The 26,481-nt window shown below is 46.3% G+C and overlaps 1 protein-coding gene across 2 annotated transcripts in view; it reads left to right on the top strand.

Moving 5' to 3' along the window:
• The first annotated feature begins 2,280 nt into the window (after positions 1-2,280).
• The window catches only part of usp1 (ubiquitin specific peptidase 1), a 35,790-nt gene continuing 11,589 nt past the window's right edge, over positions 2,281-26,481 (top strand). The window contains exons 1-7 of one of the 2 annotated variants that reach the window (XM_072511174.1): positions 2,281-2,414; positions 6,334-6,505; positions 8,517-8,646; positions 10,168-10,275; positions 11,470-11,639; positions 13,870-14,627; positions 18,748-18,909. In XM_072511174.1, the coding sequence (XP_072367275.1) occupies positions 6,342-6,505; positions 8,517-8,646; positions 10,168-10,275; positions 11,470-11,639; positions 13,870-14,627; positions 18,748-18,909 (1,492 nt within the window). In that variant the 5' untranslated portion in view covers positions 2,281-2,414; positions 6,334-6,341. Of the gene's footprint in view, positions 2,415-6,229; positions 6,506-8,516; positions 8,647-10,167; positions 10,276-11,469; positions 11,640-13,869; positions 14,628-18,747; positions 18,910-26,481 lie in introns of both variants that reach the window. The other variant, XM_072511173.1, reaches the window with a different exon arrangement.

Raw genomic sequence — 26,481 nt, 5'->3', positions numbered from 1 at the left:
AACAATAGCGGCGACTGCGTGGGCCTGGCACACCGCAGCAAAGTGTCCCTTCTTGCCGCAGGACTTGCAAAGGGCGCTCCGGGCTGGGCAGCGTTGTTGGGTGTGTTTTGGCTGCCCACAGAAGTAACATTTGGGGCCCCTGGGGTTGGTTGGCTGCCGCGCGGCAAAGGTGTGGGGTTGGCTGAGTGGGGACCGCGATGGGGCGTCCGTCTGCGGAGTCCACGATGCGTAGGAGGGGTGGGTCGCGCGGCCGGGGGTGTAGGCCTGGATGTTGCGCAAAGCGACCATCAGTGAGAGCGCTAGCTTTTTGGTTGCTGCGAGGTCGAGCATGGCCCCTTCTAAGAGGCGCTGGCAGATGTAATCCGACCCTATCACCGTAACAAAAGCGTCTCTCATGAGCAAGTTCGAGTGTTCCGTGACCGTGATGGCCTGACAGTCACAGTCTCTGACTAGGGGAATTAGAGCACGCCAGAAATTTCCCACTGACTCACCAGGAAGTTGACTACGAGTGGAGAGGATGTGTCTGGCGTAGAGCGTGTTAGTCCGCTGAGCGTAGTTTTCCTTCAGTAGCGCCATGGCGTCTTCGTAGGTCGGCGCATCCTGGATAAGTGGAAAGACGTGGAGCTCAGCCGTGTGTAGAGGATCTGACTCTTCTGAGCTTCCGGAATTGGGTCTGGTGCAGACCTGATGTAAGCTTTGAAACAAGCTAGCAAATGTTCAAAGTCCTTTTTGGCGTTGCCTGATTGCGGATCCAGCTGCAGGCGATCCGGGTTGATGCGGAGGTCCATCTTCTGAAAATTTTAGTGTAATAAATTGATGCACGATCAATTACACAAAGCCGAGAGTTGGATGCAATCGAGGCTTTATTACACTAAGATGTGTGGCCTCCTACAGCAGCTGGCGAAATGGCTGCTGTACGAGGAGCACACATATTTATACTCCGCCTACTGGGCGGAGCCAGCAGGCAGGGAACTACCACTGTACCTGTAGTACAGGGCCTTACCACAAAGTACCTAATATATACCTCAGTGGTGACTACCACAAGGGATCAGTGCTGTCTGTGTTTAGGGATCAGTACTGTGTGTGTTTAGGTGATCTATACTGTGTGTTTAGGTGATCTATACTGTGTGTTTAGGCAAACTATACTGTGTTTAGGTGATCAGAACTGTGCGTATTGAGGTGATCTATACTGTGTGTGTTTAGGTGATGTATACTGTGTGTTTAGGTGATGTATACTGTGTGTTTAGGTGATCTATACTGTGTGTTTAGGCGAACTATACTGTGTGTTTAGGTGATCAGAACTGTGCATATTTAGGTGATCTATACTGTGTGTGTTTAGGTGATGTATACTGTGTGTTTAGGTGATGTATACTGTGCGTTTAGGTGATGTATACTGTGTGTTTAGGTGATGTATACTGTGTGTGCTTAGTTGATCTATACTGTGTGTTTAGGCAATCTATACTGTGTTTAGGCGATCTATACTGTGTGTTTAGTTGATCTAAACTGTGTTTAGGCGATATATACTGTGTGTGTTTAGGCAATCTATACTGTGTGTGTTTAGGCGATCTATACCGTGTGTTTAGGTGATCTATACTGTGTGTGTTTAGGTGATGTATACTGTGTGTTTAGGTGATCAGAACTGTGTGTGTTTAGGTGATGTATACTGTGTGTTTAGGTGATCAGAACTGTGCGTATTTAGATGATCTATACCGTGTGTTTAGGTGATGTATACGGTGTGTTTAGGTGATGTATACTGTGTGTTTAGGCGATCCTATACTGTGTGTGTTTAGTTGATCTATACTGTGTGTGTTTAGGCGATCTATACCATGTGTTTAGGTGATCTATACTGTGTGTGTTTAGGTGATGTATACTGTGTGTTTAGGTGATCAGAACTGTGCGTATTTAGGTGATCTATACTGTGTGTTTAGGTGATGTATATGGTGTGTTTAGGTGATGTATACTGTGTGTTTAGGCGATCTATACTGTGTGTGTTTAGTTGATCTATACTGTGTGTGTTTAGGCGATCTATACTGTCTGTTACACACAGCTTCCCTGCTGCTCTCTGGTCGCCCCTGAGCCTCCCTCCGAAATAGCCATATTTAGTTCACTAAGGTATATCCTGCAATAATTATAAGTGAAATGCAAAAACAATGAAAATCAATTTAAATGGTAACTAGAAACTTTATTTTTGTACTGCTAAAATTGATGACTATTAGTAAATGGTAACTTTTTTAAATAATGAAAAAACAGCGCAGGCGTTCTCTGTAGTCGGCTCACTGGGTCCGAGTGGTGGAAAGGGCGCCAAGCTCCGTTGCCAAGTGGGTGCGTTTACCGGAGCCCGGGACACCCAGTGGCCGCTAGACTCGGGCCTGCTCCCGCTCATAGAACGGTATCGGCAAGAAGCTCGGGAATCAGTAAGTCCGGGGGAGAGGGAAATGGGTGTGTGCCTGGGGGAGAGGGAGAGCGAAAGAGGGGTGTGCGTGGGGAGAGGGGAAGGGGAGAGCGGAGAGGGAGAGCAAGAGCAAAAGGGGGGTGTGTGTGTGGGGAAAGCGAAAGGGGGGGGTGGGGAAAGCGAAAGGGGGGGGTGGGGAAAGCGAAAGGGGGGGGTGGGGAAAGCGAAAGGGGGGGGTGGGGAAAGCGAAAGGGGGGGGTGGGGAAAGCGAAAGGGGGGGGTGGGGAAAGCGAAAGGGGGGGGTGGGGAAAGCGAAAGGGGGGGGGGTGGGGAAAGCGAAAGGGGGGGGGTGGGGAAAGCGAAAGGGGGGGGTGGGGAAAGCGAAAGGGGGGGGTGGGGAAAGCGAAAGGGGGGGTGGGGAAAGCGAAAGGGGGGGTGGGGGAAAGCGAAAGGGGGGGTGGGGGAAAGCGAAAGGGGGGGGGAAAGCGAAAGGGGGGGGGAAGCGAAAGGGGGGGTGGGGGAAAGCGAAAGGGGGGGGGGGAAAGCGAAAGGGGGGGGGGAAGCGAAAAGGGGGGGGGAAAGCGAAAAGGGGGGGGAAAGCGAAAAGGGGGGGGAAAGCGAAAAGGGGGGGGAAGCGGGGGGGGGAAAGCGAGCGGGGGGGGGGGAAAGCGAGCGGGGGGGGGGGAAAGCGAGCGGGGGGGGGGGGAAAGCGAAAGGGGGGGGGAAAGGGGTGGGGAAAGCGAAGGAGGGGTGCGAAAGAGGGGTGGGGAAAGCGAAAGGGGTGTGTGTGTGTGGGGAGAGAGAAAGGGGTGTGTGTGTGTGGGGAGAGAGAAAGGGGTGTGTGTGTGTGTGGGGAGAGTGAAAGGGGTGTGTGTGTGGGTGGGGAGAGCGAAAGGGGGGGTGTGTGTGTGTGTGGGGGGAGCGAAAGGGGTGTGTGTGTGTGTGTGGGGAGAGCGAAAGGGGTGTGTGTGTGTGTGGGGAGAGCGAAAGGGGTGTGTGTGTGTGTGGGGAGAGCGAAAGGGGTGTGTGTGTGTGTGGGGAGAGCGAAAGGGGTGTGTGTGTGTGTGGGGAGAGCGAAAGAGGTGTGTGTGTGTGTGGGGAGAGCGAAAGGGGTGTGTGTGTGTGTGTGGGGAGAGCGAAAGGGGTGTGTGTGTGTGGGGAGAGCGAAAGGGGGGTGTGTGTGTGTGGGGAGAGCGAAAGGGGTGTGTGTGTGTGGGGAGAGCGAAAGGGGTGTGTGTGTGGGGAGAGCGAAAGGGGTGTGTGTGGGGAGAGCGAAAGGGGTGTGTGTGTGTGGGGAGAGCGAAAGGGGTGTGTGTGTGGGGAGAGCGAAAGGGGTGTGTGTGTGGGGAGAGCGAAAGGGGTGTGTGTGTGTGGGGAGAGCGAAAGGGGTGTGTGTGTGTGTGGGGAGAGAGAAAGGGGTGTGTGTGTGTGGGGAGAGCGAAAGGGGTGTGTGTGTGTGGGGAGAGCGAAAGGGGTGTGTGTGTGTGGGGAGAGAGAAAGGGGTGTGTGTGGGGAGAGCGAAAGGGGTGTGTGTGTGGGGAGAGCGAAAGGGGTGAGTGTGTGTGGGGAGAGCGAAAGGGGTGTGTGTGTGGGGAGAGCGAAAGGGGTGTGTGTGTGGGGGGAGAGCGAAAGGAGTGTGTGTGGGGGGAGAGCGAAAGGGGTGTGTGTGTGGGGGGAGAGCGAAAGGGGTGTGTGTGTGGGGGGAGAGCGAAAGGGGTGTGTGTGTGGGGGGAGAGCGAAAGGGGTGTGTGTGTGGGGGGAGAGCGAAAGGGGTGTGTGTGTGGGGGGAGAGCGAAAGGGGTGTGTGTGTGTGTGGGGAGAGCGAAAGGGGTGTGTGTGTGGGAAGAGCGAAAGGGGTGTGTGTGTGGGGAGAGCGAAAGGGGTGTGTGTGTGGGGAGAGCGAAAGGGGTGTGTGTGTGGGGAGAGCGAAAGGGGTGTGTGTGTGGGGAGAGCGAAAGGGGTGTGTGTGTGGGGAGAGCGAAAGGGGTGTGTGTGTGGGGAGAGCGAAAGGGGTGTGTGTGTGGGGAGAGCGAAAGGGGTGTGTGTGTGTGGGGAGAGCGAAAGGGGTGTGTGTGTGTGGGGAGAGCGAAAGGGGTGTGTGTGTGTGGGGAGAGCGAAAGGGGTGTGTGTGTGGGGAGGGCGAAAGGGGTGTGTGTGTGTGGGGAGAGCGAAAGGGGTGTGTGTGTGTGGGGAGAGCGAAAGGGGTGTGTGTGTGTGGGGAGAGCGAAAGGGGTGTGTGTGTGGGGAGGGCGAAAGGGGTGTGTGTGTGGGGGGAGGGCGAAAGGGGTGTGTGTGTGTGTGTGGGGAGAGCGAAAGGGGTGTGTGTGGGGAGAGCGAAAGGGGTGTGTGTGTAGCGAAAGGGGGGGTGCCTAGGGGGGGAGAGAGAGCGAAAGGGGGGTGCCTGGGAGGGGAGGGCGAAAGGGGTGTGTGCCTGGGGGAGAGGGAGAGCAAAAGGGGGTGTGCGTGGTTGGGGGGGGGGGGGGGGGGGGGGGGAGGAGAGGGAGAGCGAATGGGTGTGCATGGGGAGAGTGAGGGGGAGAGCGGAAGAGGGTGGGGGATGCTTTGGAGTGGGGTAGGGGAACATTTTGGGGGTGGAGCAGGAGGGGAGGGGGTGTTTTGCAGAGTGGAGCAGGAGGAGAGGGCATTTTGAGGCAACAAAAATGGGGAGGGGGAGGAATGGGATTTAAAACGTGCTCGGGGTGGAGGGAAAGGAGTGGTGTGGAGTGAGGCAGAAACGGGGTTGAGGGGATGGGAGGAATAGGAGTCTGGGGCAGGGGCGAGAAGGGGCAAAAGGTAGAGTGGGTGGGTGAGAGGGGGAAGAGGAGGTTGGGGCAGGTGCAGAGGGGAAACTGGGTGGGGGAGGGTGGACAGGCGAGATGGACAAATTGGGGGAGGGAGAGCAGGTGAGGGCGAATTCGGGAAGGAGAGGGTGGGCAGGTGACGGGGGGAGGAACGAAAGGTGAGGATAGGCGGGTGAGGGAGGGGGAAATGGAAGGGGTGGTTGGGTTAGCGAGAGGGGGAAACGGGGATGGTTGGGGGGCAAGAGTGGCAACGGGAGAGGGTGCATGTGAGGGGGGAATTGGAAGGCTGGGAAGGCGAGATGGAAACGTGGAGAGGTCAGCGGGCGAGGTGGGGTAACGGGGTAGAGGAGGGCGAGTTCATGAGAGGGGTGGGGAAGGGGAGGATCGGCAGGCGAGATGGGGAAGGGGAGAGTGGGTTCATGATAGGGGTGGAAATGGGGGAGAGATCATTGGAAAATGATCGCAGAAATTGTTTATCGTTGCAAAGTTAAGCTTGATTGAATGACTATTTTAGGCTGCTGAATTGAAGATATTTAGGTTAGAATTAGTCTTTTAAGAAGGTATGAGAAGGCCTGCATGCCAAATACTTTATTCAGCTGATTAATGAAAGCGATTATGCATCTTTTATTTACACATTCACGTGCAGAAGTGCTGGGATCAATAACAAATGTGTTTCGTAATTACATTGTCATAATGCCAATGACATCACAAACTAGCTTCAACTGACACCTTGTAAAAAAAAATACTCTTCAACTGGATTTTTTTTCAGTTGACATTCTATAAGCAAATTATTTGTTGGCTCTGGAAGTACTTGTGATTGCAGCTGGCCATCACATTTCTGTTTTGTTGTGTTACTGGTGATGGGTCCTACATGTTTGCCTACATGTCTGTTCATGCACAGCACGAGATTGGATTCTGATTCCTGTGTAAATTCAATAGATGTATATGATATTCAGTTGACAACATGTTTCTGTAATTTTAAATTTGCATTGGTTTCATAATACAACTGAGTAGAGATTTCTAACTTTTTCAACAGGAATACACCTCATGTGCTAAACCCATGTATAATTTAACACCTGCTGGACTACAGCTGTGAACAGTTTTATTTCAATCCACAAAGTTACTGTTTCTCTTCACTAGTAAATAGGATGCCAGGCCTTGTGCAGAATGAGAGTAATGGAAGGGGGAGCCCTACCAAAAGGAAACGACTTTCACTTAAGTTCTTTCAGAAAAAAGAAGCTAAACGGGCACTGGATTTTACTGACAAGCAAGAAAATGAACAAAGTCCTCCAGAGCCAAAAAAGATGGATAAGTATGTTGCACATTTAATCAATACAATAAATTCCAAATCTATGATCACATTATTCTAATATATTTTTAGTAATGTATTGGACAATTGAGGTACGTTACTTGTAGGACGAGGAACTGCATAAAAATGCTTTCTGGCATTGTTCAATGCAGGATGCCATTTTTATTTAAGACTGCATATTCTGGGGCGGCACAGTGGTTAACACTGCGGCACAGTGGTTAACACTGCTCCTACAGCGCTGAGGACCTATTTGGAGTTTGCACATTCTCCCCGTGCCTGCGTGGGTTTCACCCCACAACACACATGTGTAGGTTAGGAGGATTGGCAACGTTAAATTGCCCCTCAATTGGGACAAAAATATTGGGTACATTAAATTAAAAAAAAAAAATACTGCATATTCCTGCTGCTTTATTAGAGGAAGTATGGACGAAGTAACATTTGTCATTGTTGGTGCTCAGTCTTGTACTGGATGGAAGTCCGTGTTATTGACATTCTGATTTTTAAATCTTACAAGACTAAACTAAATGGAGGATATTTGGAAAGAGGTTGTGGTATAGATAAGACGGGTGTGTGGCAAATCTAGAGTAACGGATAGATACCATCATGTCTGTCTAATGTTATACCATAATTGAAACAAACAGAATTATAACATTAGGCATGTAAAAACAATAGGGAAGCTTTCCTCAATAAACACTTCCAAACTGTTTTGAAGCCATTTGCTAGATTCCATTGCATGTGCTGAAACTCCAGCAACCTGTCTCAAACTACTCTGACATTTTTTTTAAAAATGTAAATTTAGAGTACGCAATTATTTTTTCCAATTTAAGGGGCAATTTAGCACAACATTCACCCCACACAACCCAAAGATGTGCAGGGTAGGTGGATCGATCAAGCTGAATTGCCCCTTAATTGGGGGAAAAAAGAGTTGGATTGTCCAAATTTATTAAAAAGATATAGCTGCATGATTGGCTGGATTTCCAGCAGGACCCAAATGAGCTCCTGGCAGTTGCTGAGCTGCTGTCAACTATGTTTGGTACCCTGAAAAGGTGTTTGAGCAGAAATGGAAAGATGAACAAATCTACATTGTGACCTTTTCACAAGGTTGCTTTATAAGTGGTCAAAGGAGGGGAAAGAAAGAAAGTATTATGGACAAAATGTAAACTGACTTAAAGTTTCCTTCCCTATCTATTCACCAAATATTTTCCTGATACAAATGCATCTGGGATGAGTAAAGCTCTGCGGTAGGATTTTTTTGTTTGCTGAAACTCTTTGGGATATATATTTTATCTGCCCAAAGCTACTCCTGTACGGAGTTGTCTTTTATAAACAGGCAATCAAATAATAAATATGGGGAATTATTCCACATCTAAGTTGCATAATTTCCCTTGATGTAGAAGATTTTAAAATATTTTACACAACCGTGTCAAATCTCACAGGCTAGCATCTGACTGGCCCTGAGTGCACAATGGGTAATAGATGTAAATTTACTTACCTGACTTCCACCCATACAGAGCATCTTGATTTGCCAATTTATGATTATCATGTTAAATTTTTACTTTCCCCTAATACTTCCTGTCTCTTGCGCCGTATACCTGGTTGTCATGCCTGTGTCCCTTTTTGGTTCGGAGTAATTTATTTCACTGGTTTGAATTATTTTTTATTTACTATATCATGAATTCATGTTCAAAAATTGCAAGGTCTTGGGCAGCACGGTGGTGCAGTGGTTAGCACTGCTGCCTCATGGCGCTTGGACCCGGGTTTGATCCGGCCCCGGGTCATTGTCCGTGTGAAGTTTGCACATTCTCCCCATGATTGCGTGGGTCTCACTCCCACAACCCAAAGATGTGCAGGCTAGATGGATTGGCCATGCTAAATTGCCCCTTAATTGGGGAAAAAAATGAATTGGGTACTTTAAATTGTAAATAAAACATTGCAAGGTCTTTTGAAACTATTTACTCCAAATTACTGATTATTGTACTGGCATTTCTTTTGCCCCAACCCATCCCTAAAATAGATGTGATAAAGTTGTTTCTGGAGCCCTATTGATATCTTCTGCAGTTGGATATGAAAAGAGGGAGGAGCTTCTACCTTTTGTGGGTCTGAACAACCTGGGAAATACATGTTACCTCAATAGTGTACTTCAGGTAAAGTAGACTGATCTTAGAGGTAGTGTTAATTCCTTAAATTGTGTTCACTGGTGTATATATAATCAAATTGCAATTTTCTGATTTTGTAACATAAATTTGGGAGTATCTACTCTGAAATACACTAATCAGTTGGTGCTTTTTAAAAAGTTACACTTTATAAAGTTGCTTGTTCATTTATTTGACTTGCCTCAAGCAAAACATTTAATTCCCTTAGATATTATTAGACATTGAGACATTAATACAATTACACATGGACATGTACACGCTTCAATTTCTCCATTGATCCAAATTTTCATTTTTTTAAGCGTACTAACTGAAGGACAAGAAATGACATCCTAGATCAATTCAGTTTGCAATCATTTATAACGTGTGGGCTGTCCCAACTTCTCTTGTGTAAGGCATGGGTATGAATATGCCTATAGTGAGTTTTACTGCTGCTTCCACCATGATATTTGTTTCTGTTTACATTCTTCCACTCAGTTATTTTTCCTGCATGCATCTCATTGTTTTTCTTGGGATCCTGTACAGAAAACGGCTGTCACATTTACTTCCATAAATTACTGCATTCCATTGCTCGAACGTGTTAAGATATTTCTGAGGAATGTAATGCGGTAGTAGTGGTGCTTCTATTTCCTCCTTTCCCGGAGTAAGTGTGTACAAATAGAGAAACAATTGCAATTCAGCCAGAAAGAAGAGCTGCATGAGGGACTCGATGCACCTGTTTTGGGTAACGAGTAAGCTAAGAATCTTCATTACCTTTTATCAAACCTTTGGATTACTGCAAATAGGTTTTGATTTTTTAAAATGACGATGACGTTTATTGTGCTTCCATTTTCGCTATTCTTCTCGATCATTTGCTTACAACCAGCAAAAAAAAAACATCAACTTTTTAAGTCATGGTAGATTTTCCCCTTAGGACAATGAAATAACACGTTGAACTAATCCCAAAGGAAATTAAGGGGGACCTAGAAAAATTCATTACCGAGGATGTTGTTAAGAGTTTGTCACAGTTATTGTCAGCTGTGGCTCAATTGGTAGCATTCTTGCCTCTTGAAAGATCCTATAGCATTATTTTTTTAATAAGAACAGGGCCCTAGCCAATATTTCTTCCTCAACACCACTTTAAAAGAAACACTGATGTTTGTGGGACCTTTCTGTGTACAAGCTTGTTGCTGCTTTTCTTAGATGAGACCAGTGACTACGTTTCAAATAGTCCCTTATTGGTTCTAAAGCCTGTTGGGATCTCCTGTGATTGTGAAAGTTGCCAAATAAATGAAAATATCTCTCTTAATAGCTTATTTTAAATTAGATAGTTGATTCAACAAATAGCATTTTAGGATTATGGAAATTATATTAGGTGGTTAATAGTAAAAGACTTTGACAACAGATTTGATGTATTTAGCTCATACTCGACAAATCTATGCTGAAATTGTGGTTAAATCTATGCTGAAATTGTGGTTATGTGTAGGTTTGTGCTATGGTCACATTTTGTTAAAAAACAATTTGTTTAATGACCAGGTGTTGTATTATTGCCCTGGATTTAAAACTGGGATGAAATTCGTGTATGACATAATCTCCAAGAAACAAGAGATACTGAAGTGTGAGGAGGATCCCAAAAAAGACCAGGTAATTGGGAATGAAAAGACACTTGCAAATTATTAGATTTGAGATATTATGCATTTCCTTGACTAGTCAGATATTTTGATTTTCTGCAGCTTCTATAACTCCACTTATAATAAATGTATTTCCAGTATTTTATTTTCGAAACAATAACTTACTGATCTATGGTTCTACTGTCATGAGTAGCCTTCTTGTATCTCATTCAAATGGCTCTTCATGTGTTGTATTGCCAATTGATCATGGAGGGCACTGCAGCTGACGATAACTCTTTTGCCAACATACGGTGGATAGTGGGCAAGAGGAGAACATTTAGTTGATTTCCCCTCTCCTCTCTCTGAGGATCAATGAAGCCATTTGAAATATTCAGGCAAATTTCAACCAACATGGCAAAAATGGGGTTCTTTCGTTCTGACCTGTGACTTAGCAACACATCACATTGAGTGGTATCTATACCTACAGCGCAGTGGTAGAAACAACATAAAGACGGTTTTCAGCAAAGTTTGGTCGCAGGTCAGAAGATTGGAAAGAATATAAAGGACAGCAAAGAATGGCAAGATTAATAGGGAGGGGAAAATTAGTACAAGTTGAGCATCCCTGATCCAAAATTCTGAAAACAAGGTCCATACTTTTTTTGAGTGCCAACGTGACGTCATGATTCCCCGGGCCATGCACAGGTCGCAGCATCGGCGCAGGTCGCAACATGCCACATACAGTTAAGATCCTGAGGGGTCTTGACCAGGTGGATGTGGAGAGGGTGGGAGGATCTAGAATTAGAGATCACTGTTTAAAAATAAGTGGTTGTTAATTTTAGTCGGAGATTAAAAGTTTTTTCTCTGAGGGTCATGAGTTTTCTTTCTCAAAAGGCAAGGTCTTTGAATATTTTAAAGTCAGAGCTTGATAAGGGGATGATAGATTATCGGGAGCAGACCAGAATGTGAGATTACAATCAGATTAGCCATTATCTAATTGAATGGTGGAGCAACCTACTCCTCCAAATTTGTATGCTCTTAAACCGTTATCGCCACATAACTGATGATACTTGCATTATTTTGAAGAAAAGTACTTTAAAAAAAAAAAGAATTGCTGGCGAGGAACACTTAGTCCTATTCAAATGTATCCTGACAGTTTCTGCTTTTGACAAATTTTACCTAACTAAAATTTGAAGTATAATATTGATCTGTGAATGCTTCTCTATGGTAGGACATATTAAATGGTCAAGAGGAATTGCCAATCTGTTTAGAGCTGATCTGCAACTTGCAAAGCTTGATTGTATCGATGGAACAGTTACAAGCCAGCTATCTTCTGAATGCAGAAAATTACTCTGAGGGCGAGCTTGCTACTCAGCCTAAGAGACTGATGAGTACACTGAAGTAAGTTTTAAAATGCATATTAGAAACAATATTTAGTGTTTAAAATCTAGACATTAGGTCTTGCTGTTAATCCTGCTTAAGTCACTTCTGAACAAAACGCATGTATTGAATGATAATTGTGAACAGAAAGTTCAGACTCTGGATACACCTCTATATTCATTCTTGAATACTTTGTCCTAATATCAGATTCCCAACCAAGGGAACTAGAGATTGTAGAACATATATTCAACCAGAGATTTTCTTAACTGTGGTAAGGTAAATTTTGCTGCACATTGCTATTGCAGTAAAAGTCCCCTGAAGGGATCAATTTTGTCTGAAAAGGTGCTTTATATTTTGCTTTTTCCTCCCTTCTTATGTCACTTCTGGAGGTGATGATTTATACTACATCATGGCTTCTTGGGCAGTGGCAGCAATTTAATAAAAGCAAATTACTGCGATGTTGGATTCTGAAACCAAAAGAGAAAATGCTGGAAAATCTCAGCAGGTCTGGCATCATCTGTAGGGAGTGGAAAGAGCTGACATTTCGAGTCCAGATGACCCTTATGATGCTGCCAGACCTGCTGAGATTTACCCGCAGCAATTTAATAACCCATTCTTCATCTTTGAACCCTAAAATGTCAGTTTGACCTCTTCTGATATACTAAATGCACTTAAAGCAGAAGATACTCAATGTTGATCCGCAATAACAACCCTTCTCCTTAAATGATTTCTGACGCCTGACTCTTTACTGGGATTCTTTATCCAAGTTTCTGTTATCTATAAGTGTATGTAGGCTGCCCAATCACCCAGTAATTACAGCCACACCCGATTCTGCCCAAAAAGGGTTGTTAGAATGCAATCATAGAATTTACACGGCAGAAGGAAGCCATTCGGCCCATCGAGTCTGCATCGGCCCTTGGAAAGAGAATTCTACTTAAATCCTCACCTCCACTCTATCCCAGTAACCCGACCTAACCTTTTGGACGCTTAAGGGGCAATTTAGCTTGACCAAGCCACCTAATCTGCACATCTTTGGACTGTGGGAGGAAACCAGATGTTTCCACCTAACCCAGGTTCTACTGTAGCCAATTGTGATCATCCTGCTGGCACCCTAGCTGAGATCAGTAAATTACCATGGATCAGAAATTGAGCCAAATCAACTAAAATTTCTCCTGTTCTTCGTATTTTTGTTATTTGCTGAAACTTTAATTTTTTGTATATTACTAATAGAACAAAAAAAATCTTGTTTGTGTCAGATTATCAACTATTTTATTATAGCATTACACAGGTGTACTTTTCTGTGACATTTCTCACAGCAAAAACATGTATCCTTTTAACTCTCTCTTTGCTGTAATTCTGTCGTATTCTATCAGATTCGCTCTCAAATTTTCACTCTGAGCCTCCTCTCATCAGTTGGCTTCCAATGTCTCTGCACCAGTCACACACATCAGTAAATACTGATGTATTTACGATCCATCTTTTTAAGCTACTGTATGGGAGGGATTGGCTGAGAAATGCTAAAGGATAGGGAGTTGAGGTAGTTGAGTGCAAGGCCAGGAGTTTCGCAGCTCGATCCGGGGTATGCAAGAATTTGGGGTTAAGGCAGAGAAGATACATCTGTGAAATGGGAAGTAAGAGTGTGGTAATATAGGAACAGTCAGTGAACAGCCAAGAAAAACTTGGCAGGTGAGTCGGAACTAAGTATTGTTTCCACCATCCAAAGTCATTTTGAGTCTCCTACCAAACTGGTTTTCTCCTCCGCTGATTCAGAACCATATTGCTGCAAAATTCTTTTCATTAGTTAAATAGTGTAATGATGGCTAGAAATTCAGTTAAGATATCGTGACTCCAAAAAGACACAAAAGATGGGTCTACCCAACCCAAATCACAAAACTAGCACGGTAAAAGCTTTGTCCTCCACTAAATCAAGGATCAAGAGGTATGTTTAATGTTTAATTTTAAAAATGAGAGGATGAATATTGGGAACGATTTATATTTTAAAAAAAACAATGCGCATTTATGGACTTTGCCCGTTATCAATGGCTGTAATCTTCCCAGAAACTGGCGTTGGCTTGATGTAATGCAATATCCCTTTGCAATGCTATTAATTTGGATCACGTGACTAGTGTAATCAAGTAGCTGGGCTACATGGCATTTTAACTGTATTTGCATAAATAATTCTGTTGCAGAACAAATAAAATGAAATTATGTTTGAATGGAAGAATATATAAACTGTCCATTTGTATTTTAGAGAGTTGAATCCAATGTATGATGGCTACCTACAACATGATGCACAAGAAGTGTTGCAGTGCATTTTGGGATACATCCTGGAAGCTTGTCAGCTGTTAAAGAAAAGTGCATCTGTTGAAGAAAATGCAGACCCTGAAATAACTATGGAGAAGAAAACAAACAGGCCTACAGAAATTTCTTGCTCCGATAACCTGATAATTGGAAGTGATGCTGTGAAAACCTACCATGAAGCACCTGATCTGGAGAAAGAGGAAATGCTGAAGAAAAAGAAAAATGGAAAAAGAAAAAGTGATACACAAGCTGGCAATGCCATGAAAAAATCAAAATTGCCTAAGGATCTGAGAAAAACAGATGAGAAACGGCAAACAAGACGGACCAGAAAATCTTCTGGGGACGCTATTGAACAAGAGCCTGATATTGATGCTAAGTGTGTATCTGAAAATAGTACTGTGCGCTCAGTTGCTCATAAAAAAACAGAACTTGGGTTAAGGTGGCTGAAACCTACAGTGAAGCAACCAAGCATACTTTCAAAATTTTGTAGTCTTGGCAAGCTCACATCAAATCGGGGCATAAAAGAACCAAGAAAAGATAATGAAGCAAATGGAAATCAACCAAGGTGCCCAGAAGTGGCAAATGGGAACAGCTCAGCAGAGCACTACTGTTCTGCATCAGGCGGCAAGACCAATTGTGCTACAGAAACCGCCAATGAGAAAAATGGAAGCACGTGTGAAATTGAAGACCTGAGCACAAGGAAAGCAGGTCAGTGAGCATAAAGGCTTCAGTAAGTTTTCTTTTGAGCTAAAGTTGATGCAGTAAAGTAGGATTCATTCAAGACTTCAACTAAAATCTCTGAAGGCTAAATTTCAGCAGAAGACAGGAAAAACCCTTTTCCAATAAATATTCTTAGTGCCGTGCAATTATGCTCCGTGTTTCTGTCTACTTTTAACACATGCGGAGCTAGAAAAGGTCAAATAAGAAAGCCTGGGGAAGAGAAAGGAAAGGAAATCTAAGAGGTAAGAAAGATGGTTTGATTTATTTAAAAATAATCATGGGACTCAGCGAGTTGGATGTTGAGATATTATCCAAAAACCACAAAGAGAAACCAAAGACATTATTTCGGCTAAATAAAATGATTCTAGGTTTAATTAAATACATTGATGTCTGTATACTGTTACCTAGTGACCGGTTTGGATAAAGATGAAATGTTGCCATATTGACATTTTCTTGTGAGATTATGTTCTAAACGTACCATGTCTATCTGAACTGAAATATGACCTTAAGGTGACATTGTATTATTGAGCCTGGTCAATTTTCATAGAAGATCCCATTTATTCCCCTGTTTACACAGCTCAAACTGACTTACAGACTACAGTTACTTATACTCACAGGAAAAATAGCAATGCACTACTTTTTGCCAGAAATTACATGAATAAATTACAGTACTTGACTATATATAACATTGTTAGAACAATCAAAGAAAATATATTCCTGAGACACCAAAGACAGTTAATTTGAATGTCATTTCTAATTTGCTAATGTATGTTATTTGGTTAACAATTTTATTCCTGCTTTTTGACGCCTGAAACATGAAATGAAATGAAAATCGCTTATTGTCACAAGTGGGCTTCAAATTAAGTTACTGTGAAATGCCGCTAGTTGCCACATTCCGGCGCCTGTTCGGGGAGGCTGGTATGGGAATTGAGTCATGCTGCTGGCCTGCCTTGGTCTGCTTTTTAAAGCCAGCGATTTAGCCCTGTGCTAAACCAGACCCTGACAGATTGATTTGGTTACATCTGTGATGTTACTGGAACAATCTAATTTATTTGGATAGTTGGGTCCAAATATTTTTTAATTTACCAATTAGTAGGACTAGTAAAGGTTATTGCTCCTACTTCTGGTATGGATAGTGAGGGAAGTAAGTGGCTTTTGCAGAAATATGGTTAAGAAAAAATGACAACGAAGTCTAAAATGCTTTTGGGGCAGTATGGTGGTGCAGTGATTAGCACTGCTGCCTCACGGCACGGAGGACCCGGGTTCGATCCCGGCCCCGGGTCACTGTCTGGGTGGAATTTGCACATTCTCCCCGGGTCTGCGTGGGTCTCTCTTTCCCCCCCCCCCCCAAAAAAAAAATGGATGTGCAGGAAAGGTGGATTGGCCATGCTAAATTGCTCCTTAATTTGGAAAACAAAAGAATTGGATACTCCAAATTTATTTTTAAAAATAAGTCTAAAATGCTTCAACTGAAATAGATTGTTTATTTTTGTTCATTATTATGGTAACAATCCTGACTTTGAGCTGCTGTATTACTTAAATTTTCAACTAACACTGATATTAATATGATCCTTCATGCCAGAAACAATTATTTCTCATTCTGTTTCTAACTAAACTATTATTATTTATCCACCTCTGTTATTAGCAATAGAAGCTGAGCTTGTCTTTCCCCCCAGAAATGCAGTATGTTACTTACCAGGTTGAGTGAAATGTTGTTTTGTTCCCCTAGAATATATTGGTCCATTTTGAGTTTCAGGATCGTTGAGTCGTTGTTTTATTCATAGCTTTCAGGTCATGCAACATTGAACAAAAATCATAAAGTAGGACTTAAGATCGTAACGAGAGATATAGTTTGTCAGGTAGAAACTCCATTCATTGCATTGAATACTGAAACTTCAACCTAGTTTTGGGAGCTGATTTATTGCCACCTGACCTGACTGCAGCATGAACCACCTGATTTAAAGTGTTTTCATGTTCTGGTCTTAGGCTACCCTGATTGATTGATTGATGCAGGATTTGGGACTTAAATAGAAAACTAGTTGATCTTTTTTGTTGCTTACTGAGAAAGTTAATGTCTGTTTGTCTTCCCTTTGTCTTTCATACTCACTCACTTCATTGATTATTTCTATTTCTTTGACTTTCATAATTTTAAAATTTTCTTTCTGTTTTCTACTTTTGCTCCAGTCTACTTCTCCATTCTCTCTAAGCAATCCATGTAATTTAAGTACAACTGAAGAATCCCTTGCATTGTTCTTTGCCTCCACTTTCTGTATACCCAGAAGACCAGCTCCGTTTTCTAAATCGGCCTCCAGCAGAAAAGCAGAGACAAAGAACAAGGTAAATGCACTAGAGTCCTTGTGGCTTTACTCTCCAATCCATACCTGTTAAACTAGTCTTTTTCCCCCTCTCCTATACCACAGAGACCCAAAGCTTGAATTCTCTGATAGCTCCAGAAGTGATTGCCTCGTCCCGGGTATTTCCTGTCATTAATAGTCCCTATTATTCATGACGCCTTAGCAGACAAACGTCTGCTTGCAGGTGTTACTTTCAAAACCTAAAACAAGGAGACTTTAGACATCCCAGTTAGAGTGAAGTAACCCCTTTCTGTAACATGTAGAAATATGGGGCATTTTAAACTAATCATAGTACAGAGCTTGAGTATTGCTGAAATAAGTGACGTTGAAGGTTTTTGTGTCTCACCCATCAGGATACTTCGCAAGAATACCAGTACAAGAGGAAAACAACAATTTATACTCCGAGAAGGGAATGTTGATTGGTTGACAAGTGGACTCTGTTGGAGGCATTGCTGTGGCGAATGCACCAGTTGCTGGTGGTTGACCGATAACTGCCAAGCATCACTAAAATTTAAACCAGCCAGCTTGACGCTGATTAGTTAAGGATTGCCAATGGGGAGTTAATCAGTGAATGGGTGTCACTTATTTTGTTTACCTGGAACAGGCGCAATGTGTGTACATGTTCCTTCTGTCTGCAAAGAACAGGGTCTTGTGTGTTAATATATGTAGCTTCCAATACATGCAAATCAACCACACTGCCAGTCCAACTGACTAAATCTTAAATTGGTTGTCAGCATAGGTCTTCGTGCACTGAGCATTATTTAGCAAATGTTGTCCATGGTCTGCAACTTGCCCTTTGGGAACTGGCTGGGACATGCTAATTGACATGTTCTGCCAGTCTTTGGGATGTCTGGCCTATACATTGTGATGTATAGCATCATAATGGCACCAAAATTCATATACCACATTACTCACATGTGTGACAGGATGTCTTTTTGTCTTGACGGTAGCATTCTGTTAGTGGCAAATAGCACTTGTGCTGCCACTGCATAGTAGCAGCTGTGAAACAGCTAGCTTCTCATATTTCTCAAATTCCTGAGCTAACCTGCCCTTCCAGGGTAATCTGAGCTAGACCAGGTACTTTTCAGGGCCAAAGGTTATGGCCAGGTCTGTTCATGAGTTTGTGGAATGTACAGTGTGAAATGATCTGATCCGGGTAGTCATTAGCACACAGGATTCCTTTGATGGCCCTATTTCAGCATCAAGCTTAGACAGCATTTGCTAAATAATCCTTGATATGGTAAGAATTATGCTGACAACCAATTTAAGGATGTTAGTTGGGATCGCAGTGTAGCACATTTGTGTGTACTGGAAGCTACATATATCAATACACAAGACCCTGTTCTTTGCAGACAGAAAGAGCATGTACACATATTGTGTCTTTCTTCTGAACAAAATAAGTGGCATCCATTCATTACCCACGGCAATGCCATGACCAGTTAATGTCAAGCTGCACGGTTTAAATTTCAAACTATGCTTGGCAGTTATCTGTCAATCACCATGAACTAGTGCATTCTCCACGGCAATAGCGCTACCAATCAGAGTCCACTTGCCAATCAATCCGCATTCTCTTCTCACTATCGTTTGATGTTTTCCCCTTATACTGGTATTGTTGCGAAATGTTCTGATTACAATGCAAAAAGCTTCAACATCTCTTTTTGCAGCAATATTCAAAATTGTAATTTAATTTAAATGGTCATGACTTCTTACACTAGCATTATTCCGATAGTAACAACCTCTTCTGGTTTGTTTAGAGTTGTCTGGGTTTGAGTTGATGGATGGAATGTTCCAAGGACAGTTAGTTTTGAGAACACGGTGTTTGGAGTGCGAGTGTTACTCTGAACGGAGAGAGAATTTCCAGGATATCAGCGTACCTGTTCAAGAAAACGACCCAAAGGAAGGAGATGGCTCCGAGAGTAAGTAAATAACTACAAACATACATAAGAACACTGAGCAGCATTAAGTCATTCTATTTATAAGATCATGACTGATCTAGTAAGCCCAAATCTGTACCCCCAATAATCTTTCATCCCCTTGCTTACTAAGAATCTTTGCACCCCTGCCTTAAAAATATTCAGTGGCGGCTTCCACAACCTTTTGAGGAAGAGTTCCAAAGAATAACAACCCTCTGAGTGAAGAAATGTCACCATGTACGTTTTAAATTGGTGACCCCTAGTTCTAGGTTCGCCCACAAAAAGAAACGTCCTCTCCACATCCAACCTGTCGAGACCCCCCTCCCCCAGGATCTTGTATGTTTCACTCAAGTCGCCTCTTATCCTTCTAAACTCCAGTGGATACGGATCTAGCCTGTCCAAGCTTTCTTCCTGAGACAACCCACCCATTCCAAGTATTATTCTGGTAAACCTTCTTTGAACTGCTTCCAATGGATTTGCATCCTTCCTTTAAATATGGTGACCAATACTGTTGTACACTACTCCAGATGTGGTCTTGCGTGCTCTGTGTAACTGAGGCAAGACCTCTACTTTTATGTACAATTCCTCTCCTAATAAAGGATAGCATTCTTGATTACATGCTGCACTTGCACACTAATGTTTTGTGACTTGCGCACCAGAACACCTAAATCCCTCTGCACCTCGGCATACTGCAGTTGTTCTCCTATGAAGTAACACTTTGCTTTTTTAATCTTCCTGACTAAATGAACAACTTTACACTTTCCCACATTATACTCCATTTGCCGTATTTTTGACCACAACCTATCTATATCCACCTGCAAACTTTGTCTTCACATCATACTTTCCTACCTTTCTTTGTGTCATCTGCAAATTTAGCTATCATGCTTCACACCCTTTTAAATCATCCTTTGCTGTTTCTTATATTCTGTCCAATCTTCTGACCATCCACCTATCTTTGCATAATTATGTGCTTTTTCTTTACGTTTGATGTTACCGTTAACCTTTCTGGTTCACTGCAGATGGTGTGTCTGTCTTTGACTTTTTCTTACTCGTTAGAATGCATCTATTCCGTGTATTCTGAAATATGCCCTTAAATATCTGCAACTACATCTCTTGACCTATCCCGTAACCTAATTTGCCAATTCAGCTTTCATGCCCCCAAGGTCTCGAATCCACTCATCTCTCCCTCAAATTATGTAAAATTCAAACATATTATGATTACTGCTACCTAGGGTCACCTTCACTGAGGTTATTAATAAATCCCATCTCATTGCACGATACCAGGTCTAGTATAGACTGTTCTCTAGTTGGTGCCAGAACGTGCTGTTCTAAGAAACTATCCCAGAAAGGATCTGTGAAATCCTCATCTAAGCTACCTTTGTCCATCTGACTTTCCCAGTCTATATGTAGGTTATCATCTCTCATGATTATTGTCATGCCTTTTTAAAAATATATATATATATAGTCAAATTTTTCAACAAATTTTCAACAAAACCCGCCCCCCAACAAGAGGAAAGAAAACAAGAGCACAACAAGCAGAAATTATACATTGGATTTCCCCCAAATACAATAAGCCCCCATATAACATTCAAAAACACAAATAGGGAAAAATCCCCACCTTCACCCAAACGCCACCCCAAAAGAAACCCTCCCTCTCTCTTTCTCTCTTCTTCCTCCCCCCCCCCCCCCCCCCCCCGGGCTGCTGCTGCTGCTGACCTCCTCCTAACGCTCCACGAGATAGTCTAGGAACGGTTGCCACTGCCTGAGGAACCCTTGCACAGACCCTCGTAAGGCAAACTTTATCCTCTCCAGCTTGAAGAACCCTGCCATGTCATTGATCCAAGCTTCCACACTAGGGGGCTTAGCATCTGTCCATAGTAGCAAAATCCTCCACCGGACTACCAGGGACGCAAAGGCCAGAATACCGGCCTCTTTTGCCTCCTGCACTCCCCGCTCGTCCGATAACCCAAATAATGCTAATCCCCAGCTCTGCTTGACCCGGGCGTTCACCACCTTGGACATAGTCCTCGCAAGACCCATCCAGCGCCGGGCACGACCAGAACATATGGGTGTGATTTGCCGGGCTCCCCGAGCACCTCCCACATCTGTCCTCCACCCCAAAGAACCTACTCAACCTCGCCCCTGTCATATGTGCTCTGTGAGTAACTTTGAACTGTATTAGGCTGAGCCTGGTGCAAGAGGAGGAAGAATTAACCCTACTCAGGGCATCAGCCCACAGACCCTCCTCTATCTCCTCCCCAAGCTCCTCCTCCCACTTGCCCTTTAACTCCTCCACCGAGGCCTCCTCCTCTTCCTTCAGCTCCTGGTAAATCGCCGAAACCTTGCCTTATCCAACCCATACACCCAAAATCACCCTGTCCCGAATCCCACGTGCCGGAAGCAGCGGGAATTCCCTCACCTGCCGCCTCACAAACGCCCTCACTTGCATGTACCTGAAAGCATGTTCCCAGGGGTAGCCCAAACCTCTCCTCCAGCACCCCTAGGCTCGCAAACGTCCCATCGATGAACAGGTCCCCCATTATTCTAATCCCTGCCTGATGCCAGCTCCGAAACCCCCCATCCATCCTTCCCGGGACGAACTGATGGTTCTCCCGATTCGGGGACTAAACCGAGGCTCCCACCCCGCCCCTGTGTCGCCTCCACTGCTCCCAGATCTTCAGCGTCGCCGCCGCCACCGGACTCGTGGTGTACCTTGTCGGCGAGAGCGACAGGGGTGCCGTCACCAGCGCCCTCAGGCTCGTGCCCACACAGGACGCCATCACTAGCCTCTTCCACATCGCCCCCTCTCCCTCCATTGCCCACTTACGGATCATCGCCACATTGGCTGCCCAGTAATAGCCACACATATTCGGCAGCACCAGCCCCCCCACCTGTCCCTGCTACGCTCCAGAAACACACTCTTCACCCTCGGGGTCTTATTCGCCCACACAAATCCCATGCTGCTCTTGCTTGCCCGTTTGAAAAAGGCCTTGGGGATCAAAATGGGAAGGCACTGGAACACAAAGAGAAACCTCGGGAGGACCGTCATTTTGACCGACTGCACCCTACCCGCTAGTGAGAGTGGCAGCATATCCCATCTTTTAAAATCCTCCTCCATCTGCTCCACCAACCGCATCAAATTGAGCTTGTGCAGGGCCCCCCAACTCCTAGCTACTTGGATCCCTAGGTAACGAAAGCTCCTTTCCGCCCTCTTCAGTGGCAGCTCGTCTATCCCCCTTCCCTGGTCCCCTGAGTGCACCACAAAGAGCTCACTCTTCCCTACGTTGAGTTTATACCCTGAAAAGTCCCCAAGGATCCGCATGACCACCGCCATCCCCTCCACTGGATCCGCCACATACAACAACAGGCCATTGGCATACAACGACACCCGGTGTTCTCTTTCTTCCCCCCCCCCCCCCCCCCCCCGGGACCAATCCCCTCCATTTCCTGGACTCCCTCAGTGCCATGGCCAGCAGCTCAATTGCCAGTGCAAACAACAAGGGGGATAAGGGGAACCCATGCCTCGTCCCCAGTACAGCCGAAAGTACTCCGACCTCTGCCGGTTCGTAGCCACACTCGCCACTGGGGCTCTATATAGCAGCCTGACCCAACTGATGAACCCCTCCCTGAACCCAAACCTCCGCAACACTTCCCAAAGATACTCCCACTCCACTCGATCAAAGGCCTTCCCTGCATCCATAGCTGCCACTACCTCCGCTTCCCCCACCACCGAGGGCATCATAATCACATTGAGGAGCCTCCGCACATTTGTATTTAGCTGCCTACCCTTCACAAATCCCATCTGGTCCTCATGAATCACCCCCGGGACACAGTCCTCAATTCTCGTAGCCAGCATCTTCGCCAGCAACTTGGCGTCAACATTGAGGAGCGAGATCGGTCTATACGACCCACATTGCAATGGATCCTTGTCCGGCTTCAAGATCAAAGAAATCAGTGCCCTGGACATTGTCAGGGGCAAGGTCCCCCCCTCCCTCGCCTTGTTAAAAGTCCTCACTAGCAACGGGCCCAGCAGGTCCACGTATTTCCTGTAAAATTCAACCGGGAACCCATCCGGCCCCGGGGCCTTCCCTGCCTGCATGCTCCCTAATACTTTAACCAGCTCCTCCAGCCCAATCGGCACCCCCAAACCAGCCACCACCTCCTCCTCCACCCTCTGGAACCTCAGCTGATCCAGGAATCGTCGCATACCCTCCTCCCCGCTGGCGGCTCAGACCTGTACAGATCCCCATAGAAGTCCCTAAATACCTCGTTTATTCTCACCGCACTCCGCACCGTATTCCCCCTCTATCCTTAACTCCACCAATCTCCCTCGCTGCCTCCCTGTTACGAAGCTGGTGTGCCAGCATCCGACTCGCCTTCTCCCCATACTCATACGCCGCCCCCTGCGCTTTCCTCCACTGTGCCTCTGTTTTCCCCGTGGTCAACAGGTCGAATTCCGTCTGGAGGTTCCATCGCTCCCTAAGTAGCCCCTTAACGGGGGCCTCTGCATAACTCCTGTCCACCCTTATAATCTACCCCACCAACCTCTCCCTCCTCTCTCTCATCTCCCTGTTGGCCCTAATGGAGATTAGGGCATGCGTTTCATAAATCCGGCATATTCCCAATTCGGGGCATTTACGTTCACCAGTACCACCCGCACCCCCTGCAACCTACCGCTCACCATCACATATCTTTTTTTTTTTATAAAGCATTTTTATTAGGATTTTCACAAAATATCTGCAACAGAATGAAAAAGAAACCCAATAGAATTAAATACAGAACAAAGTAAAACAACCCCAATTTTTGGGGCAGCACGGTAGCCTTGTGGATAGCACAATTGCTTCACAGCTCCAGGGTCCCTGGTTCGATTCCCGGCTTGGGTCACTGTCTGTGCGGAGTCTGCACATCCTCCCCGTGTGTGCGTGGGTTTCCTCCGGGTGCTCCGGTTTCCTCCCACAGTCCAAAGATGTGCAGGTTAGGTGGATTGGCCATGCTAAATTGCCCTTAGCGTCCAAAATTGCCCTTAGTGGGGTTACTGGGTTATGGGGATGGGGTGGCGGTGTTGACCTTGGGTAGGGTGCTCTTTCCAAGAGCCGGTGCAGACTCGATGGGCCGAATGGCCTCCTTCTGCGCTGTAAATTCTATGATATCTATGAACCCCCGTGCCCCCCTCCCCCCTATACATAAATAATAAATTAACACCCCGAGTTAACACAAAGCAAACATAGCAAATATATACACACCCTCAGATCCCCCAGGGTAAATAAACAAAAATAAAATAGAACCACCCCCCACCCCCTCCCCCGGGTTGCTGCTGCTACTGACCATTGTCTACCGCTCTGCCAGGAAGTCCAAGAACAGTTGCCACTGCCTAAAGAACCCTTGTACCGATCCCCTTAAGGCGAATTTCACCCTCCAATTTAATAAACCCCACCATATAGTTGATCCCGGATTCCACGCTTGGGGGCCTCGCATCCCTCCACTGAAGAAGAATCCTTCGCCGGGCTACCAGGGACGCAAAGGCCAGAATGCCGGCCTCTTTCGCCTCCTGCACTCCCGGCTCCCCTGCAACCCCAAATATTGCGAGCCCCCAGCCCGCTTGACCCTGGATCCTACCACCCCCGACACTGTCCTTGCCACGCCCTTCCAAAATTCCTCCAGTGCTGGGCATGCCCAGAACATATGGGTGTGATTTGCTGGGCTCCCTGAGCACCTAACATACCTGTCCTCTTCCCCCAAAGAACCGGCTCATCCTTGTCCCGGTCATGTGTGCCCTGTGCAGCACCTTAAACTGGATGAGGGTGAGCCTTGCGCACAAAGGGGAAGAGTTCACCCTCCCTAGGGCATCTGCCCATGTCCCCTCTTCGATCTCCTCTCCCAACTCCTCCTCCCACTTACCTTTCAATTCCACCACCGAGGCCGCCTCCTCCTCCTCCTGCATCACCTGGTAAGATTCCAAGATCTTCCCCACTCCAACCCACCCCCCTGAGAGCACCCTGTCCTGTACTGTGCATGGCAGCAGCCGCGGGAATTCCACCACTTGCCGCCTGGCAAACGCTCTTACCTGTAAATATCTAAAGATGTTCCCCCGGGGAAGCCCATACTTCTCCTCCAGTTCACCCAGGCTCGCGAACTTCCCATCCACAATCAGGTCCCCCATCCTTCTTATCCCTGCCCTGTGCCACCCCGAAAACCCTCCATCTATTCTCCCTGGGCCAAACCGGTGGTTCCCCCGTATTGGGGTCCACACCGAGGCCCCAAATTCCCCCATGCCGCCTCCACTGCCCCCAGGTTTTGAGCGTAGCCGCCACTACCGGGCTCGTGGTATACCTCATTGGAGGGATCGGCAGCGGCGCCGTTGCCAGCGCCTCCAGACTCTTACCCTCACAAGACGCCGTCTCCAGCCTCTTCCATGCAGCCCCCTCCATCACCCACTTGCGCACCATCGCCGCATTGGCGGTCCAGTAGTACCCACAGAGGTTGGGCAGTGCCAGCCCCCCCCCCCATCCCTACTCCGCTCCAGGAACACCCTTCTCACCTTCGGACTCCCTTGCGCCCACACAAACCCCGTTATGCTCCTGTTGACCTGCCGAAAGAAGGCCTTCGGGATAAACATGGGGAGGCACTGGAACAGGAACAAAATCCTTGGGAGCACCGTCATGTTAACTGACTGCACCCTACCCGCCAGGGACAGCGGCAACGCGTCCCACCTCTTGAACTCCTCCTCCATTTGCTCCACCAGCCTCGTGAAATTAAGCCTATGCAGGGCCCCCCAGCTCCTGGACACCCAAGTACCTGAAGCTCCTCTCCGCCCTTTTTAGTGGGAGCTCGCCAATCCCCCTCTCCTGGTCCCCTGGGTGAACCACGAACAACTCGCTCTTCCCCATGTTGAGCTTGTACCCTGAGAAATCCCCGAACTCACTGAGGATCCTCATTACCTCCGGCATTCCCCACACTGGGTCCGCCACATATAGCAGCAAGTCATCCACATAGATCGACACCCTATGCTCCTCCCCGCCCTGCACCAGCCCCCTCCAGTTCCTCGACTCCCTCAGTGCCATAGCCAGGGGTTCAATCGCCAGTGCAAAGAGCAGGGGGGACCCCTGCCTCGTCCCTCGATGCAATCAAAAGTACTCAGACCTCCTCTTAATCGTGGCCACACTCGCCATCGGGACCTCGTACAACAACCTAACCCATCTGACAAACCCCTCCCCAAACCCGAACCTTTTCAGCACAAGTACCCCCACTCTACCCTATCGAAGGCCTTCTCAGCGACCACTATCTCCGCCTCCCCCTCCCTCGCCGGCATCATAACGTTCAGGAACCTCCGCACATTCTCGTTCAACTGCCTCCCCTTCATGAATCCCGTCTGGTCTTCGTGGATCACCTGCGGCACACAATCCTCAATTCTCGTGGCTAAGACCTTCGCCAGCACCTTGGCATCTACATTTAACAACAAAATCGGCCTGTAAGACCCACACTGCAGGGGATCCTTGTCCCGCTTCACGATCAAGGAGATCAGTGCCCGGGACATCGTCGGGGGCAAAGCCCCCCCTCCCTTGCCTCATTGAAGGT

This window comes from Scyliorhinus torazame, chromosome 7 (assembly GCF_047496885.1).
Source record: "Scyliorhinus torazame isolate Kashiwa2021f chromosome 7, sScyTor2.1, whole genome shotgun sequence".
NCBI lineage: Eukaryota > Metazoa > Chordata > Chondrichthyes > Carcharhiniformes > Scyliorhinidae > Scyliorhinus > Scyliorhinus torazame.
Note: the sequence above shows the minus strand (reverse complement) of the source record. Positions and strands in the feature narration are given on the sequence as shown.